This window comes from Salmo salar, chromosome ssa27 (genome assembly GCF_905237065.1).
Source record: "Salmo salar chromosome ssa27, Ssal_v3.1, whole genome shotgun sequence".
Taxonomy (NCBI): domain Eukaryota; kingdom Metazoa; phylum Chordata; class Actinopteri; order Salmoniformes; family Salmonidae; genus Salmo; species Salmo salar.
Window position 1 is genome coordinate 18,921,392 of NC_059468.1, and position 20,432 is coordinate 18,941,823.

Here is a 20,432-nt window from a genome sequence, read left to right on the forward strand (position 1 = left end):
AAGGCTACCCAAAACATTTGACCCAAGTTAAACAAGTTAAAGGCAATGCTTCCAAATACTAATTGACTGTAAGTAAACTTCTGACCCACTGGGAATGTGATGAAAGAAATAAAAGCTGAAATAAATCATTCTCTCTACTATTATTCTGACATTTCACATTCTTAAAATAAAGTGGTGATCCTAACTGACCTAAGACAGGGAATTTTTACTAGGATTAAATGTCAGGAATTGTGAAAAACTGAGTTTAAATGTATTTGGCTATGGTGTATGTAAACTTCCGACTTCAACTGTATCTATATATCATTCATATAATTACATAATATAATTACACATTATAGTCAGAAGCCGTACGCTCCTGAGTGCTCTACTTGGATTCCTTCCGTCTTCTTCAGTCTCAAAACCAGAACTGCTTTTTGCTCTGAGACCATGTCTGTGTCTGATATGGCACTGTATCCCCTATGTAGGAAAAACGCTGCCATATCAGATGTACCCAAGACCAGTCTGTTGCACTGTTCCCTAAAGGTGCTCCTTCCTATCAGAGTTTAGTCTGGAAAGAAGATGGCATCTTTTGGCATTGGTTAGTCACTGGAAAAACACTTCCTCCTCTAACGTGTGTATCTGCATCTCTTTCTGTGTGTGTGGTTCCCTTGGACAAAGTGCTCATTCGGACGCCTGTAGTGTGTGAGGTGCCTCCTAGCTCTGTCCCAGTGAACAGTAGTTTAGTTTCTTCCCTTTGACTCAAACTCCCATGATTCTCGGGTCTCATGGAGCACACCTGTACATGGGCCGTACCTGCCTTGTCTGGGAGAGGTCCTGACAGTCTGCCCCCGGCCTCTCCCTCTCCTACCCTGTTGTCCTGGTAGCTGGTGTGCATGCTTGTGCTAGGCCCAGCAGCCTCTTTCAGAGGGTTTTGATGGTGCTTCAGCGATGAAGGCCTACTAAGTGCCCCTTCTTCCAGTCCAGCTCCCCTGGTCCTGGAGTGGTCCATCTCTGCTGGGGTAGGGGTATTCTGGGCTGTCATCAGCCGGTCCATTCCTGTTAAGGTAGAAGTGTGCTGGGATGACCTGGACCAGTCTATTCCTGCTTGCGTAGGGGTGTTCTGGGCTGCCATGGATCGGTTCATCTTTGCCGGGGTAGGGGTGTTCTGTGATGCCTCAGGGCTAGTCACCAGGCTGTAGTGACGACTGTTCCTGGGCTGTACCATGTGGATCCCCCCAATGGGGATCATCAGGTTGGGGGTCCTGGCTAGCTGCTGAGAGTGGAGAGGCAGGTGGCTGAGGACACCACCGTGGCCCCCTCGGGATGGTCTAGTCCTGGGGGACAGGAGAGGGAGACGCACCTCGTCGTCCTCCTGAACAGAGTAGCTCTTCAGCTGGGTAGGGATGAGGGGAGTAAGGGTGTAAAGGTTAGAACCACAACGCAACCAAACCACAACGTCAACACGACTTGTGAAGAAACATACCATGTTTATATCAGGTGAGTTGACTGAGACATTGACACACATTTAGAGGCTGATGGCACAGTCCTTGTGGTTACAATCTCAGACATCTAATGATAGGCGTGTGTCTCGTTTTATCACAGACTGCCCAGAACAAACACATTTGCGTCTATTTGGGAACCATCTGTCATTATTTTCAGGTTTTGTGTTGTTGGTTAGAATCATATAAAAGTAGAGCGTTACCCTTCCTTCCTTTTCCTGTATGACTTTAAAATAACCCTGAATGTACCACGCTACGTATCTATATTTGTTTTGGATGTTTATTTTACTTGTATTTTGCTGTTTAGCCCTCACAGGAACTGCTTTGTGTGTAGAAAAGGGTTTATTTAATCTCTGAACCCAACCGGCTAACCAAATAGAGACAGATCACGTCGCAGGTGAGTGAGTAGCACTGTGGTTATCAAACCAATCCGTCCCCACGTTATAGACATAAAATTCAATTATGCAACAAAAATACAAGAGAGCCAAGCAGTCTTCCACAGGTCGGACACAAAGTGTGTCTGTGTTGTGTTCTAGGGGTGACAGAGAGAGACTGAAATACTCACCAGCCTTGCCTTGGAGCTTGTAGCCGTAGCAGGTCTGTCCCTGTGGGGATTTGAAGATGGGTCTCTGGGCAGACAGGCTCTGTGTTGAACAGGGAGGGTGGCCTGAGGGGCAGGGGAGCCACCGCTGGGGGACTTGGGCCTGATAGGCGAGAGGCCTCTTAGGGGGGACGGATGTCTCTCTAATGAGGGGGAGACATGACAACCTAGCAGGGACAGAGAGGAGGATGGGGAGGGGTGGGAGGGGGCAGGGGATAGGTTATGCCTAGGAGACAGGGATGAGAGTGGTGGAGGGGAGGGATGGCAGGGGACAGGGGAGAGGTAACGCTTGGGGGAAGGGCATCGGAGAGGGGACAGGTCCGCTCTAGGGGATAGGGAGTGAGCAGGAGAAAGCTGATGGGTTAGGGATAGGGATGGAGACAGTTCTGGAGTTGGTGATGGACAGTGCAATGGGGAGCAGTGACCACAGGGGTCCAGGTGCCTCCTCCGAGAGAATAAAGCGCTCTTCTTGCTGTGGGAACCAGCAGTGTAACAGAGACTTGGCTCCTGGGGATTCAGCCTCTGAGGCTGGCTACCCTGGCTTGACCCAGATGGTCTGGTCCTGTCCCGGTCTGGTGTGGTTCTGTTCTGGTCTGGGGGTTTGGTTGGCTTCAGGTGGCTTGTTGAGGTGGTGGAAGGGTCTTCATGGGACCAGGACTCCACTTCACCATCATCTTCTTCATCATCATACTCGTTGTCATCGTCGTCTGCTTCAGTTTCGCTGATGTCAGAGTACCGGTGCTCGTCCTGTCCTGTCTCTGGCCAGACTGAGCAGTCTGGGGGGGATCATTGTAAGAATTAGGCAACATAACAAAGTATTATTGGATATTTTTAATGTAGACACAGCAACATTACATCATCTGACCTTCTTCAGCCTCAGAACCAGTCATTGGCCCGTCATGGCACTTCTTCCCATGGGCCTTGGACTTCATGTGTTTGGTGAGGTTCCCTGGAACAACAGAGAACCATTACATTGCCATCATGAGACATCCCTAACAACACACTGGATGAACAGAGATGTCAACTCCGAGCAGGTCAACAGTACACTTTTCCTTCAAAATCTATTTTATAAGAGAGGCCTTGTCCCAATAAGGCAGCCATTTCAGTACCTATCCACCTATCCATACCCACTAGAGAGTCACAGTCCTGTGACTATCTATAACCTCAGTAAGGCAGCAATCCTGTGTCCATCCATAGCTCACCTTTGGTTTTGAAGGCAAAGTTGCAGTGCTTGCAGACGTAGGGTCGTGAGTCGGTGTGCAGGCGGATGTGTTTACGCAGCATACTAGGCTTCTTACAGCGGATGCCACACTCCTCACACACATATCTGCCCCTGCCTCGACCCCTCACGTACACATACTCCTCACTAGACCTGTAGCTGACGGACGAGAGAGAGAGAATTTTACTTCTATTTTAGTGTTGTTTTATTATGTATAGTTAATGCTACCACCATAAACCTTGTGAATTGATGCTAGTGTTCTTTCAATAACATCTAGGAATGGAGAGGAACCTGAGTGAACAGAGTACCCAAAGTTTAGATATTTGGATCTGAATCCCGGGTCAAATTTTCAGTGGTGAGTTAATTTCCACCCCTGATGAAAACCACAGTCCATATGGCTGCACTAAAAGCATTGGTTCTATATACTGTATATAGCACCTGCAAGCTGCTATAATGTTTATATTTATTGCTGTATCTGTTTGGCACACACCCTTCTTACACAGTGAACTCACACTCTGGCAGTTGGTTAGGGGGTCCACCCCTGTGTGTGTGTGTGTGTGTGTGTGTGTGCTTTTGGGGTGGAGGGTGTTCTGGTTTGGGGTTATAAAAGCCCCTCTGTGTGATGCTGAAGTGGGTGCCCTGCAGTGGGACTCTAACCCCCATCACCACCCTCTCACACCACCACCACCCAGCCCCAGTCCTAACACAGAGAGCCTGCAACATCAGCTGGGGTTTGGAACAGCCAGCCAATAAAAACACACCAGAGAGGGAGGAAACCCTGGGCTCAGACCAGCTGCTCCAAATAAACAGAAAACAAAAACGTCTTTCTATTAATATGATCGGTAATTACAATAATAGCTAACATGCTTAATTTTCTCAACTTAATCACTGTTTGGTGCCTTAAAAGCAATGTTTTGACTAAATGAATGAGACAGGTGTTGCGAGGTCCTTACAGGGGTTCAATGTAGAACTTTCATGGACCCATATCAGGTGTGTGTGTGTGTGTGTGTGTGTGTGTGTGTGTGCGTGTGTGTGTGTGTGTGTCGATTGTTGCATTGTTACAGTGTTACATAGGCCATCATGGTGAATAAGAATTTGTTCTAAACTGACTTGCCTAGTTAAATATAGGTTAAATAAAACAATTTAAAAAATGGAGCAGGTCTTTTCTTAAAAGCTCCTTAAATACCAGCCCCTCATATCACGCTTGGACAGCCTAAGATACAAATGCAAGTTGGTGGCATTGAAACTTGGCAGTCTTGGCCATGTACATAGGCTCAGATTAGGTAGGCCTGACTAAGAGTAGCCAAAACAACTGGCTAGGTACTGCTCTGTTTCAGCCGTTATGGGCAGCCTAGCTATGTGGAGGAGAAGGTACTGCTCTGTTTCAGCCGTTATGAGCAGGCTAGCTGTGTGCAGTGGCGTAAAATACTTAAGTAAAACTACATTAAAGTACTACTTATGTCGTTTTTTGGGATATCTGTACTTTACTATTCATTTTTTTGACTACTTTTACTTTTAATTCACTACACTCCTAAAAATATTTTTTTACTTTTTACTCCATACATTTCCCTGGCACCCAAAAATACTTGTTACATTTTGAATGCTTAGCAGGACAGGAAAATGGTCCAATTCACACCTATCAAGAGAACATCCCTCGTAATCCCTACTGCCTCTGATCTGGAGGACTCACTAAACATACATGCTTCCTTGATAAATTATGTCTGAGTGTTGGAGTGTGGCCCTGGCTATCCGTGAATTCAAACAACAAGAAAATGGTGCCGTCTGGTTTGCTTAAATAAGGTATTTGAAATTATTTATGCTTTTCCTTTTTTATACTTAAGTATATTTGAGCAATTACATTAACTTTTGATACTTAAGCATATTTAAAACCATATACTTTTAGACTTTTACTCAAGTAGTATTTTACTGGGTGACTTTCACTTTTACTTGAGTCATTTTCTATTAAGGCATCTTTACTTTTACTCAAGTATGACAATTGGGTACTTTTTCCACCACTGGCTGTGTGGAGAAGGTACTGCTCTGTGTCAGCAGTTATGGGCAGGCTAGCTGTGTGGAGGAGAAGGTACCACTCTGTTTCAGCCGTTATGGGCAGGCTAGCTGTGTGGAGGAGAAGGTACCACTCTGTTTCAGCCGTTATGGGCAGGCTAGCTGTGTGGAGGAGAAGGTACCACTCTGTTTCAGCCGTTATGGGCATCTGTTTGAATTATGTTTGAATCTTTTATGATGTAATGTGATTCAAATAAAGTATTTAAAATGTGTGTGTGTGTGTGTGTGTGTGTGTGTGTGTGTGTGTGTGACATGCCCACTGACAAAAAGTCCCACATGCCGAACTGATATACAGCATGTAGGCATATTGATGGCCACCAACCCACGCAATTCATAGTTTACTCTGACAGCCATTCACAGATCCTGCCCCTAGCTTTATCTTCAGAGAGACAGCCTACACTAAATCTTCCCTCACTCAGCCTTCACTCCTCCGTAATGTAGCCATACTGAAAGGTCATTGTTTGACTTCCTCTCGTTCACTGCTTTGTCTTATCATCCCGCACACACACACAACGGCCCAAACAGATGGAATTGGCGGACTCAGAGCTCCACACAGCACAGCAGGGAAGAGAGATGAGTCATTCCCAGGTAGCACATTGGGCTTATTGGAAGTTGTGGGAATGTATGTTTTTGGTTTCACATTGGTTGTGGGAACAAAGCCATACATTTCCTGACCGGTAAAACGGAACAATTTTTTTAAGTTCTGAGAACAGAAGTGGACATTTAGCCTATTCTGAGAATGTTTTACTCTGTTTCCTTGAAAGATTTCTTGGGAGTTTTTATTAACACTCTGAGAACGGAAATTATAGGTTATTTGGAGTTTTTTTTATAACTTCCTGAATCTGTGGCCAATTATTGGGCGCGGCCAACACACCTGAACACACTTAACAAGATAGAGGATAGAGAGTGTTTTGTTGATGCTGAGAACGGACTGTATACATTTTTAAATAACATTAATAGAACATTCACTGAATGTTACAAAAGTTTTCTTGTGGTTTTTAAAGAAAGTTTTCTTAACATTCTGAACAGGGGCGTCATGCACCCATTATTTAAAAGGGGGCGCGAAGTACATGAGGATGGAGGGGAGGTGGTCCAGTGGACGGCTCCGTAAGTCAGAGAATTTAACATTTTTCAAACACCTTTACAGCCTTTTCCTGCAATCTAGAGGCATAATCATTATGCCTTATTCTAGCTCACAAATGTCTCTTTTTCTGTATAGGTTATCTAAGCATACCTCTTGACAATTTTAGTATTTGTTTGCCAGCAGGGATGCCAGCTAATGGCCCTGCTACACAATAGCCATCGGGCGTCTGGCATTGCCATCAGCCATCGAGGAAATGCTTCCTTTAAAATCAATAAAAGCTGCTATACTGCATCCAATTCTCAATGGTTCAATTCTCGAAGGCTGACGCATGCGTTCATTCCATCTTGTGAATTGAAGTAATGAGAAATAAAGTTTATTTTGGTTGCATATGGCCTTGACTATACACCACTGGTTATTGTACTAAGGTGTATGAAGTCAAGAAGCTACTAGCTAGCAGAAACTCTAGCTAACTAGCTACATTGAGTATGTTCACAATGTAAACAAAAGCAACTTGTGTAATTAGAGGATCATTTAGTACAAGCACTAGCAACAATTGAATGAGTACTTGTGAAAAACTGGACCAAAGCTATTGTACTTATGCATAAATAATGAATATGGTACAGTGGGGACAATAGAATAAAGACGCGCTTCCCCTCTGCTCCTCACAGTTCTCAAAACAACGCGCTCTGTGTAGCAAGTAGAACGTCACATTGACACAACACTGATGGCAAAGCAACGCAACGCTTATAGTGGAGCTGAGGTGTAAGATAGTTAGACAAGCTACTCTAACTTGATTGACAGCCTGAAATGGCTTGGTAGCTAGTTATGAGTTTGGGAGATTGGGAACCTATTTAGCTGACTAGTTAAAGCCAACTTCATAAAATTGCTAGGTGGCTGTATTACAGTTTTATTTATTAATCAAGAAGGAATCAATAGGCGACATATCTTGGGGGGGGGGTACTCTTTGCCTGGTCCAGTCAGTGTGCCCCCTCTGCAAAATACCGCTGACAGATGTTTTTATAAATTATTATGATAAAAACGTGGGCTTGTAGGTCTAAGCCCTTAGATCGCAATATCTACTAAGCTAATGTTTCGAATTGTTTTAGGATGGTCATAAAATGGATCATTTAGCTATTTGATTTGGAATTTTAGGACCCCTGTTGATATATTAGTTAGCCCAAACGGTTTGGTCCGGACAGTTGCTTTTGTGAGAAGACATCTTTGAAATTAGGATGTCTGCATCAGAGAGTTCAGACGACTGCCGTAAAGCTTGCGGATGTCGTAGAGCAAAACAAACAACACTGTCGTGTTCATGAGAGTCTCCTCTTTCATCTCATTAGTTTGTAGCTCTAACGGTTCGGGTTCTACAGACGATTTGGTGACCATTTTCTTGTCCGGATCCTCTCAACTGTAGAAAAACAGCTTTTAAAAGCCCCATGTTATGAAGTAGGTAGAAACTTTATATCGGCGGAAAGAGGGGATTGAGCTGCAGCCACTGCAAGAAACTGTAAGTCTCTAGCATAAACACACAGGTAGCTATTGAAAATGACATCGCGGTGTGACGCACGGGTGCGTCAATCGACTCTAAGGAGTTTTAATTTAACAACTGAAAAAATGAAAAACAGGACAATGCTGACGGGGCGCTTGCCCTTGTGCCCCGCATGGGAAGCTTTTCTGAGACGTTTAAATAACATTCTTAGAATGTTCTCTGAACATTACTAAAGTTTACTTGTAGTTTTTATGGAAAGTTTTCTTAATGTTCTCGGAACAACTTGAGAACATGACTTTAAATAAAACCATGAGGAAACCTGTAGGAAACATTATGTCGAATTACTGAAATTCCCACAGAAGAACGTTGTTTCTTAACGTTCTCTGAACTATTTGAGAACTTCCCAATGTCAAACCAGTAGGAAAACGTTCCTAGAACATTACCAAGATTGAAATTGAATGTAACCATGTTTGAATGTTTAGGAAACGTTCTGTTAAATTAATGAAATACCAAGAAAAATAAAGACATTTTTTGTCAAGTTCCTTAAATGTGCTGGGAATGTTCCCAAGCCAAGCAACTATTCTGCACTATTCCCAGAAGGTCATGGGAAGGTTGTATGCAAAATAACTATTGGACAAACACACTCTCACCAAGCTCTAAGAAACATATTGTTCTCAGAACGTTATGCGCTAGCTGGGTTGTGACTGATGAGAAGAAGGCTGTGAACCTGAGTCACGACAACAACAACAGGTTCCCAGCAGTACTCAGAGAGATGCAGAGGAACACACAGATGGCACCTCAGTAGCACATGCACAGATAAGATGGAGGAGACCAAGCGTTCTCATAGCAATGTAATTCAATCTAGCTGTGTGGATTACTGTAAATGAAGACAGATGAATCAGAGCGCTCTCTCCTATCTGACACATCCTACATAAGTCCCATTACTAGAGAAGCAGAGTTAGTATCAAACACCTTCCACTCTCTCCTCTGAAAATAGTGCCCCTCTTGTCCTCTGTCTACAAATAGATACACATAAACCCAGATGCACAGAGAAATCATGTAAATAGACTCAAGGTTCTCATTCATTCAATCAATCCCCATCTAAAATGGGAATGAAATCGGGAATGAAATTGGCCACTATTTCCCTCTACAGCTGAATGACCAGAACCATTGACTGTGTTGGGTGTAACTGAGCTTCTACATAGGGTACAGTAGAGGAAGCTGGGTAGTTGTTGGTCATTTCCTGGCAAGGGCCACTCAACAGACGGCCTCTGTTGGTGTAGTCAGACAGACAACCCTTAGCCCCTCATGTCCTGCAGAGGGGAACGACAACATTTCACAGCTCTCCATACACAACACAGAGACCAAATACCCTCACTGTCTATGACAAGTAGCTTACAGTACCATGCCCTGTACTGTATAGAGCAAAACTTGTAAGGCTGAGTGTAGTTTCTCATGTCTTTATGAATGTAAAGCCAATAATGCTTTGCATCTTTAAATGTGTAAGTGTTATTTCAAATGTAAAATGTAAAATGTAATCAGTCATAGCCTACTCACCCTCCCTCACAGATCCAGATTCGAGGTGGAGGTTCTCTACATTTGCTGGTTGACTGGGTCTCTGCTTCTTTTTCCTCCTCTTCCTTCTCTTCCTCCTCTTCCTCCTCCTCTCGTTCCTTCTTTAGCTCCTTGTCCTCTGCGGACTGCTCTTGCTCTGTTGTCTCGACACGGTGGCTGTCGCCGGGCAGAGTGGCATGTACCTACACTCGAGAGAGACATGCAGGGCAAATTCACCAACCCTGCTCCAGCAAGATCAGGCCAAGGAGACAGGGATGGGGGGGAATTCATCATAACTTATGTGTTTCAGTACTTATCTAAATTATACTGTAGCATTACAATTTACAATATAGGCCTACACGCTTGAAATGAGAAATAAGGCCAAACTGTATTGGGTGTATTGGGTCATATACAAAATAAAGTAAAAAAACTACAGCACATAGTACAGTATGGGACAAGGCTAAATAAATACATACAGTACTGCAAATTTCACATTGACCATTCTATGAGGAGGCCTCCAGTAAAGTCTCTTTACCTCAGAATGGCATGGCGTCTTCATGTCGGTGGGCTCTGGTGGGGTCTCTGCCGGGGTGGATGACATGGGAGACATGGTGTAGATGGTGGGGCAGACCCTCTGCTTGCAGTCCAACAGGGACAGGGCTGTCTTGCTGGAGAGGCCTGGAGGGTTGGGGTCATACTCGCTGGTAGACCAAGAGGAGTAAACTGAGGGCTGGTGATCAGTCGAGGTGGAAGGATTTGGCTTGACGTAGTTCAGATAACACCAGCTGTGAGAGGTGGTGGACTGGAGGGTCGGATATGAAGGTCTTTCTTGACTTATTGGAGTACACACCTTAGGTAAACATGTTGGAATCTCAACCTTTTCTTCTTTTGTGGATGTTTCTGTGATTACGTTTCCTACACAACTCTCCTCATCTTCCCCCTCCTTCACTCGTTTCTGCTGCTGTTTGGACTCAGGGCTGAAATCGACACTGTTTGAAGGGGATAACAATCGCTTGTTGCTCCCTGAGCCTGAAGATCTACAGCCCTCGTCAGACCACAACTGGCTGCCTGAAGGCAGAGGCAAAGCCAAGTGGTTGCCTGGAGGCAGAGCCAACTGGCTGACTGGTAGCAGAGTCTCAGACAACATCTTGCTACTTACAGGCAGAGTCATGACCAGGTGGCTGTTATGTTCAGGCATTGGGGAATTTCTATTGCCACTGTTTAACCCAGAACACACAGGTTCCTGGGACCTAGATGTTGTGGTTTGGGACAGAGTGGTGTATATGGCACTGGCTAGGGTGTTGGTGTCTGCCTGTAGCCGAACTACTGCTACTGCTGGTGATATAGAGGGCCGGAGTAACTCTGGGCTACGTGAGATATTAGGGTGAGGGTGGAGTATCTGCGGAGGATGTGTTACAAACTCTGAATGTCCATCATGACTGTGAATTGAGACTGGTATCTCCAGCTTCAGGCCTGTGGACATTGGAAGGTAGTGGGCCCTAGCTATCCCTAATGGGCACTGGGTGGAGAGGGGGTGGGGAGGGTAGACAGGGCGGAGTTGGGGTTGGGCAGGATGGATGTAGGTGTGGACAGGACGGAGGGAGATAATTACAGGTTTCCCTGAACAGAGAGGTTTTGGGGCTACCCTCTGGAGGGGGTCAGGAGATTCTACAGAGTTCTTTGAGGGTAGGACTTCAGAGCAATGTCCAGTCAACTGAATACTTTGACTCAGTTTCCATTGTGAGGGGGGCTCTTGGCAAAGAGTTTGTACAGGGTTACATGATGTGGGTTCGCCTGACAGAGGGGAACCAGCAGTCGCACTAAGGTATCGAGGACCTGGGCTTAGTCTGGAAGAAGTGCTTGGACTGACAGAGTCAGGACTGGGGCTACAGTGAGAAGGATTGTTCACCTTTAGTGCTGTGTGTTTGGCAGAAATGGAGGAACTGGGGTTCCGCTTTAGTTCTGCAGGTTTGACAGGCTGCTCCTCCTCTGGGTCCTTGACCGCAGTGTGTCTCATGAGGAGACATTTGCGTCTGTCACTCCAGCCGGCCGCGGAGCGCTCAGGGGACAAACTGCTGTAGTCAAAGGACTTGCTTCGCATCTCCAACATCGCCATCAGGACAGACTGCTGCTGTGGGTCGTGAGGTGCTTGCTCTGAGACCGACCGCCGCATCTCCCTTTTGTGAAGATGCAGCCCTGGGACGGTCAACATGTTAGGGGCCCTAGACCTCCTCAACGGTGTCCCAGCCAGGGTCTCCATGTCTCCAGGTCTGATGGACTCCTCGAAGGATGCAGAGCGGCTAGACGCGTGGGATGCACAGCTATCCTGGCTGGGGCTGCGAGGCAGGGAGACGGAGTCAAAGCTGGACATGGACTCCCCTGAAGACTGGGCGGCCTCGGCCAGGCGAATACGTTTCTTCTTCGGGGGCAGCTTCTCGATGGGGACCCCAGACAGGGTGAGGCTCCTCTGTGGCCACTGGAACTCGTCTGTCCTCTCAGTCTGTTTAGGCATTATGGATGCTGTTTCTGACTGTGTCTGAACAGACTCAATAAGATTGGTGTTGGAATCCTCAGTGACGAATATCTCCGGGACTTGAACATTGTGTTGGCGCACCAGTTTGCGAGGTGTTGGTTTGGACGAGTGTTTCTGCGGTTGTTTCTGAGACACATCCTCATGAGATGGAAAACTAAAATGCGCCTCCTCTTTACCTTGACTCTCTGTAAACAAAGGGTCTTGTCTCTCAAATGAACTGGTATGCTGAATCACTGAGAAACATTTCGATGTGTCTCCCCGATCCTGCTCTACCCATGGCCATGAGTTTCTATTGCAGGCTACACTTTTTCTGTCTCTGCCTTGCACCAACGTGGAGAAGGTGGGTATGGATAAAGACACAGGAGAGGATGGATCATCAGATTCAAAACTCTCCTCTTTCCTTCTCTTGCGCATTGCCAAAGCCCCTGGTTTGCTAATCGGATAGTGTATCAACTGTGAACGGTCCAGCTGGCATATTGTTGTATCAAGACTCTCTTGGGGAAGTCGTGCTATACAAAGACTTCTCTTGTGTGCCTTATAACCTTCCCAGTTCTTACATCCAATGCCGCAGGACTCACACTCGTATGGCTCTGGTTGACATTGCTTGTGATCAGGAGGCACGATGGACATATTGTGATTGTAGAGTGTGTTGGAGCTACTGTGTAAACTATGTTCCACTTTAGTGAATTCAGCACCAGGTTGTAGTTCGATAGCAGGCTGGCGTCGTAGCATCCCAGTGCGGCGAGACTGGGTTTCAGACCGTTCATCGAAAGATTGGCTAAGGCGGAAGTTTCGTGGGAAGACGTCAGAGGAGGCATCAGTTGAACTAGCAGCAGAGGGCATAGAAAGGCTTCTCAGAAGAGGAGCCATGGAAGTGGATGACAGGCCTGCCGTTGAATCCACGTGTAGTGACTGGTGATGATGGAACTTCTCACACGGAACTCCCATAGTGATAGAACCACTGCTCTTAAAGCCTGGGTCTCCAGGGTTTTTGGTGCTGTGGTGGACTACCGGCGGCTCTTTCAGAGATAAAGAAACCTTAGAGTTAGACTCATTGCTACTTCTCCTAGGCAGAGAGAACCTCCTGGGCTTAACGCTGTCTATCTTACTTGTGTCCACCACAGCCTCGTTGATGGTGATGAGGTTGGTGATGTGGTCAATGACCTGCTTCTTGGGCACTGTGAACGGGCTGCTCTTCTCCTGCTGTCCCTGGCCTCCAGAAGGCTGCTGGTCCTGATGCCGGGACATCTTCTGGAGGTGGCCCAGATGGCCATATTTCCCCATGATGATCTCTGCGTAGCTTTTGGCACTTGTTGCATTGGGTGGGATGTCCTGCGACTGCTCAGTGCTCTCAGAGCGAGAGAAATAGCCAGACTCTGTGCTACCTCTACTCCCTATACTCGCCATACCCAACGAGGAACTGATCGAGTCAGACGAGCCTAGAGGGCCACGTTTCCCTCGGCATAAACGCATGGCCAGCCTCTTCTTGACGGCGTAGGAGTTGTCCATCCCACTGGACTGCTCTTTAGACCTCTCTGTGTCTTTATGGGTCTTCTCGTTGGCTACACTGTCATGTCTCTCCAAGTTAGAGGAGGCAGCAGACGATGGCTGTCTGGTTTCATCTTCTGACTCTGGCATTGGTTCTTCTAAAGCACTGGGCTCTCCAGAGGCGAGGCCAGCCTTCACCCTGTGGGTATGGGATTTCCGGTGCTTGTAGAGGTTGCTCTTGGTCTTGAAAGAAAAGCCACAAGGAGCACAGGGGTAGGGCCTCTCTCCAGTGTGGGATCGGATGTGTTTCTGCAGGACGCTGGGCTTGGCACAGGCACGGCCGCAGTAAGAACACACATATTTCCCAGGTTTTCCAGGCTTATGCTCCCGTTTCTGCTTCAGGGTGCCCTCCTGGTTCTCCTCTGTGGCAGGAGCCTCTGTAGACTGGGTGGAGGTGGTTGATAAGGAGGGAGTTGCCGGGGTCCCTCCAGACGGGGTCCGAGACACTGTAGTCGGTGTTGCCTCTGCCTTTGCATGCTTACCCTCTTCCGACAGTGGGGTGTCTGAATCAACACTTTGCCTCTGATGACGGAGACGCTTGCGCTCCCTCTTATTAGGCAGTTTGTGGTGTTGTTGATGTTGAGGGCCTCCTTGTTTGGAGCGAGTCTGTTGTGTCGGCAGTTGATTTTTCTGGGAGGAGGGAGATTTGGGAGGCTCAGGGTCTGCGAGAGGCAGAGCAGACTCTCCTGGCTGAGGCTGGTCATGACCTCTGGACTGCTCCCCAGTCGGCAAGTGGCTGCAGCTGTGCAACGCCTCCATAAAACGGAACAAAAACCTCAGGTAGACACCTGGGATCCCTCTGCCTGAGGCAGGCCACACAGGACAAGCCTATTCATTCAACGGACTCTGGGATTGATGTATGATGAGTATTTTGTTGCTTAGTTATATCTGTCTTGTAGTGGATTTCAGGCTGTCTGTACTCATACTTAGTACTTACTCCAGTCAAGCCATTCATTCAATGGATCCTGGGCAACAACTGAATTGTCATGTGGTGATGAGGAAGTCCTTTTCCATCCTGAGCCAAAGAAGCTTCCCATCTCGGACCTCTGTTGGCTCCCAGAGTGAACAACTCTGCCCTCAGTCTCTGAGCCAGTCCCCGTTGTCCGGTATTCAGATACTGGGTTGAACCCGTCCTTGTGTCAGGCCTTCAGGTCTTCAGATCCAGTTTTCAGGACTTTTTTTGGGATGTCTGTGTCCTCTGGTTCACTCCAGAGGACCTGAAAGGAAAAATAAGAAAATATTATATGACTGACAGACCCACCTGAGGGGTAGTCTCTATCTCTCCTTCTTTCTCTTTTTCACACACACAGTGTGCACACATGGACACACACACACCAAATGAAATTACATCATGAAGACAGATGGCAGAAACAGTCTCTCTCCGCCCACTATGATCTAAAAACATTACTGTCGAAGGGAGGGAACGAAACAGCTAAAAAGCAAGGTTTTAATCACTTATTTCATCAAGATGGATGATCAAGTTGGAAACAAAGCTTGGGGTTTGGTCGTATTAAAGGGGCACATTTCTCATAGCGACCAGTTTCACTTCGTCAACAACAACAACAAACATTAGCATGATATAGAAAGTTCTTCAATGCAGAAAGAAGTCTACTTCAAAAGTTAAAAACTGTACACCTAAAATGTAGGTGTTAGCTACCAAACTGTGATTTGGAATCTGGCTACAAAAACATCTAATTTACCTGATTATTTATTATGAAGAAAACGCTCCAAGTCATAGCATCCATTTTCAGATTCTGCAACAAATAGCGCCTTGAATAGTTCCCAATCAGCCGTGTGCATTGCACATTGCTCAAACAAAAGCTACTACGTGTTTCTCAGGGATCACACTCCCAAGACAAGATGACAGATTTTTCCTTTTGATTACCCAACTCATGAGCTTTTGTTGCAGCCAGAAGAGTCAATAGTGTCATTCATCCAGATTCCCCCAAAGTCTCCCAACCCCAGCTGCTAACTCTAGATAAAAAGAATTAGGCCAAATGCAAATGTTGTAGTCTGTAGATAGATACCACCGCAAGATAACACCAACACTTACTTCCTGATGGTGTAGTCTGCAGATAGATACCACCATAAGATAACACCTCTCCTATTGGGAAGTGGGTTACATCATTCAGCTGTGAAAAAAATACACTACCGTCATTTAGTCAAATACTCATCTACAATAACACATTTCATTTCCAATTTCTCCTTATTCTAACTTTACACTGTCAAACAAGCTGACTTCTCTAATGATAGCAATTCACTGAAAGCCCATGAAGTAATATCAATTTCACTAGATAATATGTTCTTTAATAAATATTTACTTTCATACACCTAATGGCTCCAAAACTAAAGGGCTCCAAAACTCTAACTGGTGAAGTTAAAGATTTCTAAACGCCAGGCAGCCAAATACAAACAATCTTCCTCATCTTAGCTTTGTATCATCTCTGTTTCTCATGAGGATAATATACAGTGGCTTGCGAAAGTATTCACGCCCCTTGGCATTTTTCCTATTTTGTTGCCTTACAACCTGGAATTAAAATAGATTTTTTGGGGGGGGTTGTATCATTTGATTTACACAACATGCCTACCACTTTGAAGATGCAAAATATTTTTTGTTGTGAAACAAACAAGAAATAAGACAAAAAGACAGAAAACTTGAATGTGCATAACTATTCACCCCCCCCCCCCCAAAAAAAAAGTCAATACTTTGTTTAGCCACCATTTTCAGCAATTACAGCTGCAAGTCTCTTGGGGTATGTCTCTATAAACTTGGCACATTTAGCCACTGGGATTTTTGCCCATTCTTAAAGGCAAAACTTCTCCATCTCCTTTAAGTTGGATGGGTTCCACTGGTGTACAGCAATCTTTAAGTCATACCACAGATTCTCAATTGGATTGAGGTCTGGGCTTTGACTATGCCATTACAAGACATTTAAATGTTTCCCTTTAAACCACTCGAGTGTTGCTTTAGCAGTATACTTAGGGTCATTGTCCTGCTGGAAGGTGAACCTCCGTCCAAGTCTCAAATCTCTGGATGACTGAAACAGGTTTTCCTCAATAATGTCCCTGGATTTATATCATATGTTTGGGGAGTTGCCTTTTAGAGAACACCAAACAGGTTCTCTTATTTTTTTCTTTAAGCAATTGCTTTTTTTCTGGCCACTTTTCCATAAAGCCCAGCTCTGTGAAGTGTATGGCTTAAAGTGGTCATATGGACAGATACTCCAATCTCCGCTGTGGAGCTTTGCAGCTCCTTCGGGGTTATCTTTGGTCTCTTTGTTGGATCTCTGATTAATGCCCTCCTTGCCTGGTCTGTGAATTTTGGTGGGCGGCCCTCTTGGCAGGTTTGTTGTGGTGCCATATTTTTTCAATTTTTTGATAATGGATTTAATGGTGCTCCGTGGGATGTTCAAAGTTTCTGATTAAAAAAAATATTATCCAAACCTGATCTGTACTTCTCCACAACTTTGTCCCTGACCTGTTTGTAGAGCTCCTTGGTCTTCATGGTGCCGCTTGCTTTGTGGTGCCCCTTGCTTAGTGGTGTTGCAGACTCTGGAGCCTTTCAGAACAGGTGTATATATACTGAGATCATGTGACAGATCATGTGAAACTTAGATTGCACACAGGTGGACTTTATTTAACTAATTATGTGACTTGGTTGGACGAGATCTTATTTAGGGGCTTCATAGCAATACTTATGCATGCATCACTTTTCTGTTATTTTTTAAGTCATTTTTTTCATTTCATAATTATGTGACTTCTGAAGGTAATTGGTTGCACCAGATCTTGTTTAGGGGCTTTCCTAGCAAAGGGGGTGAATACATATGCACGCACCACTTTTCCGTTTTTTTTTTTAGATTCTTTTTTTTTCTTGTTGAACTCCCTCTACTTTCTCTGCGCCAACATACTGCACTGTAGCAACAACACGTTCATCCCACACACTAGGTACGTTCCAATATCCACACTACCGTACTACCTAGAATGCATGCCCAATACATTGCTTCTTACTAAGGAGTATGCTAGGATGGTATTTGAACAGAGCCACTGATCAGCTGGTTGCAGCCTGCACCCAAGCTCCTCCGGAAGAGGGCAAAACTACAAGAGGAGCTAGCTGCTGGTCAATGTAAAACAACTGATGACATGTTGCCATTCTTACAGTAGTACTGTAGAACTCTTATATAGTAGCATTTTACTGACGGTATGCTACTGTGATAAACTAAATAATTAATTGTAAAGTTTTTTGGGCCAGTCATTTTAATTCTGTTTCCAAATGCCCTTAGTAATAGAAGACAGTACATCTGTATGGACTGTCAGTGTGTTGGGTGTTTATCTGGCATGTACATCAGTGTCCAGGACAATGTCTAGAGTGCATTTCAAGAGTGGATGATGGAATGTAGGTCAGACAGGTACTGTACTGCAGGTGGACTAAGAGACTACAAAACGGTTCATGTGAGGACTATCAAAGAGTAGAGCTTTCTACAGTAAGAGATTCATTTAGACTTTGAGAAAGAGGTGACATTCTTCTGTTAAATCTGGAACAAGTGTGAGCGGTGCAAATTGTCAAACAAGTGGAGTGTGTTCATTGTGTGTATACATTTTGCTCGTTGTCAGGAGGAGGTGTTGGCGTCTCACAGTTATTGCATGGGCTCAGAGAAGCAGGTCATTTTCAAAAAGATGCTTGTTATAGGCAGCAGCAAGCATCCTGATCTACCCGATATTCAGTCTAATATCTCACACAGTCCTTAAACTCCATAACACACAGCCATATCTTTTCTAAGATCTCGTTCAAACACTAGAAATGGCATCTCATTCTCATTGCCAATGAGAGTAAACTGGGTTAGTAGCATTGCCTAGTCTCCTACATTTTCAAATAATATCCCCCCCAATAATTTTTTTGTGACACATAACTGAATTTATTTGAGTTGAAAACGCTTTTTAAAAAATCCAATAAATTTCCCTCCTCTCGTACCAATATGCACCCAGCGGTGGTTGCTATGGCGACGCCCCTAAACCACGCACAGCAGATGGAGGGAAGGAGAGCTAAATATATCTCCCAGCATCCTCGCTGAGAGAGGGAGAGATGGAAAGAGAGAGTGAAAGAAAGATGGAAAGGAAGAGAAAGAGAGAGAAGGATGGAGAGAAAGAGAGAGGGAGAAGGATGGAGAGAAAGAGAGAGGGATGGAGAGCGAGAGAGAGAGAGATGGAGAGAGAGATGCAGAGAGAGAGCGAGAAAGCCAACTGAGATGCCTCTCTCCCACAAAGCGTATCTCTTTGGACAAAAAATGGTACAAATCCAAAAATCAATACCTGGCATTAATCCTAGCTCTACAGACACATATCCCACCAGAAGAGAAACTGAGAATATGATCCAGTTCTTGAGATAACAACGGAGAACTAAGAAACCATTGTAAATACAAAATAGAATATCGAAATCTGAAAATACATTTTGACATCAATGATTTACAAAATAATTAAACAGCAATAACAACACCGTGACACTCTGCGAAATGAAATTAACTTGTCAAAGAACATTTGTTCATTTTATATTTCTTGTCACCAAACAAGTGTTTTACAAATACTCTTTGTTGTGACTTATGTAACAAGAAATGTTTTCCAATAACAACACAAAACATTCCCTCCATTTCTCTCTCCCAGACATAATGTATTATTTCAAGATGATGTCTCTTTTTTCTCTCTGCCAGTTCTCTTTTTTTGTCTTTCTCTTTCTAGCTCTTTCTAGCTCTCCCTCTCTCCCTCTCTCTCTGTTCCTTTGTTACATTATCCCAGGAACACTATTAGCAGGGCATTTAGTCAGAAAGCGCCCGTAGCTTCATCAGCAGTCAGTCAGAGAGACAGGGAAGTAGAGCCCTGGGGGAATCACACGCACAACGCTGACATTCCCAGGGCTGTGTGTCTGTGTGTGCGCCTGCATGCGCGCACGAGCAGGTGTGTGTTTGAGGCCCAGGGGTCTCTGGACACTCTGTCCCTGACAGCTGCTGGAGCATGGACGGACAAACAACACACATGGAAACCAATCACAGAAACACTACACACACACACACACACACACAAGCAATAACCAGGCAATAATCCAGTAAATGAACAATGTGGAATAAAACACAGCTATGAACACTAAATGGTTAGAGAATAGCATTGTCCTTTACCTGGTGGCAGGTGGTTTTCCCTCCACATCTGACAGAAAGAGGGGCTGGGAGACGGAGTGGGAGAGAGAGCGAGCGAGACAGCGAGGAACAGAGCGAGAGAGAGATTGTGAATGAATGAGAGCGAGAGCCCGCTCTGTGACTGTGAGGAGAAGGGTAATCGAGACACCACTCTACTGTACGTGCACTGAGCTGACAAATAGTTAGCTAGCAGAGTATATTACTCGTCTCCTGTCTGTGTCTATGAATGAATGGGGAGGAGGGGACTCTCTCTCTCTTTCTCTCTCTCTCTTTTTCCCTCTCGCCCTCTCTATCCCTCTATCCCTCCCTATTCGTCTCTCTCCGTCTCCCTCAGATAGTAAAAGTGAAGTGGAATATCCTTATTTGGAGGGTGACGTCAGGCCATGTTGTTCTTGGCAGGAATCTCAGGCTCCTCAGCTGGCAGAGAGGGAGAACAGAGAGGAAGGGTGTGTGGTGGTGACTTATATTTTTAAAACACAGTTTCCCCATTCAGTTCTCACTTTCCATAGGCGGGGGAAGCAAGGCAGCAGTTGCCTATTGCTGATGCTGCGTTCTGACAAAAACCTGGAAAAGCTGAAAACACAGGACCCAGGTGGAAAAAGGCTCACAGGGTTCCAATTTTTCAGAGTGGTTCTGGAGAATGTCCACACACACACACACACACACACACACACACA

General features: G+C 45.3%; 1 protein-coding gene across 1 annotated transcript; it reads right to left on the reverse strand.

Annotated features, from left to right (window-relative positions):
* Positions 1-129: 129 nt before the first annotated feature.
* On the reverse strand, positions 130-20,146 carry LOC106588641 (transcription factor HIVEP3). The gene is made up of 7 exons (XM_014177818.2): positions 19,738-20,146; positions 10,028-14,790; positions 9,496-9,695; positions 3,282-3,457; positions 2,945-3,028; positions 2,044-2,855; positions 130-1,372 (listed from the first exon to the last, which is right to left on the reverse strand). The coding sequence occupies exons 2-7, from the start codon at positions 14,330-14,332 to the stop codon at positions 536-538; spliced, it is 6,414 nt and encodes a 2,137-aa protein (XP_014033293.1). The 5' UTR covers positions 14,333-14,790; positions 19,738-20,146; the 3' UTR covers positions 130-535.
* Positions 20,147-20,432: the final 286 nt, after the last annotated feature.

Excerpts from the sequence above, each read along its gene's own strand:
- LOC106588641 (XM_014177818.2), bottom strand. The coding sequence starts at position 14,332 with ATGGAGGCGTTGCACAGCTGCAGCCACTTGCCGACTGGGGAGCAGTCC. Across the intron at positions 3,029-3,281 it reads CTTTGCCTTCAAAACCAAAG|GGAACCTCACCAAACACATG; the intron begins GTGAGCTATGGA and ends CTGTTGTTCCAG. Across the intron at positions 1,373-2,043 it reads CAAGCTCCAAGGCAAGGCTG|CTGAAGAGCTACTCTGTTCA; the intron begins GTGAGTATTTCA and ends ATCCCTACCCAG.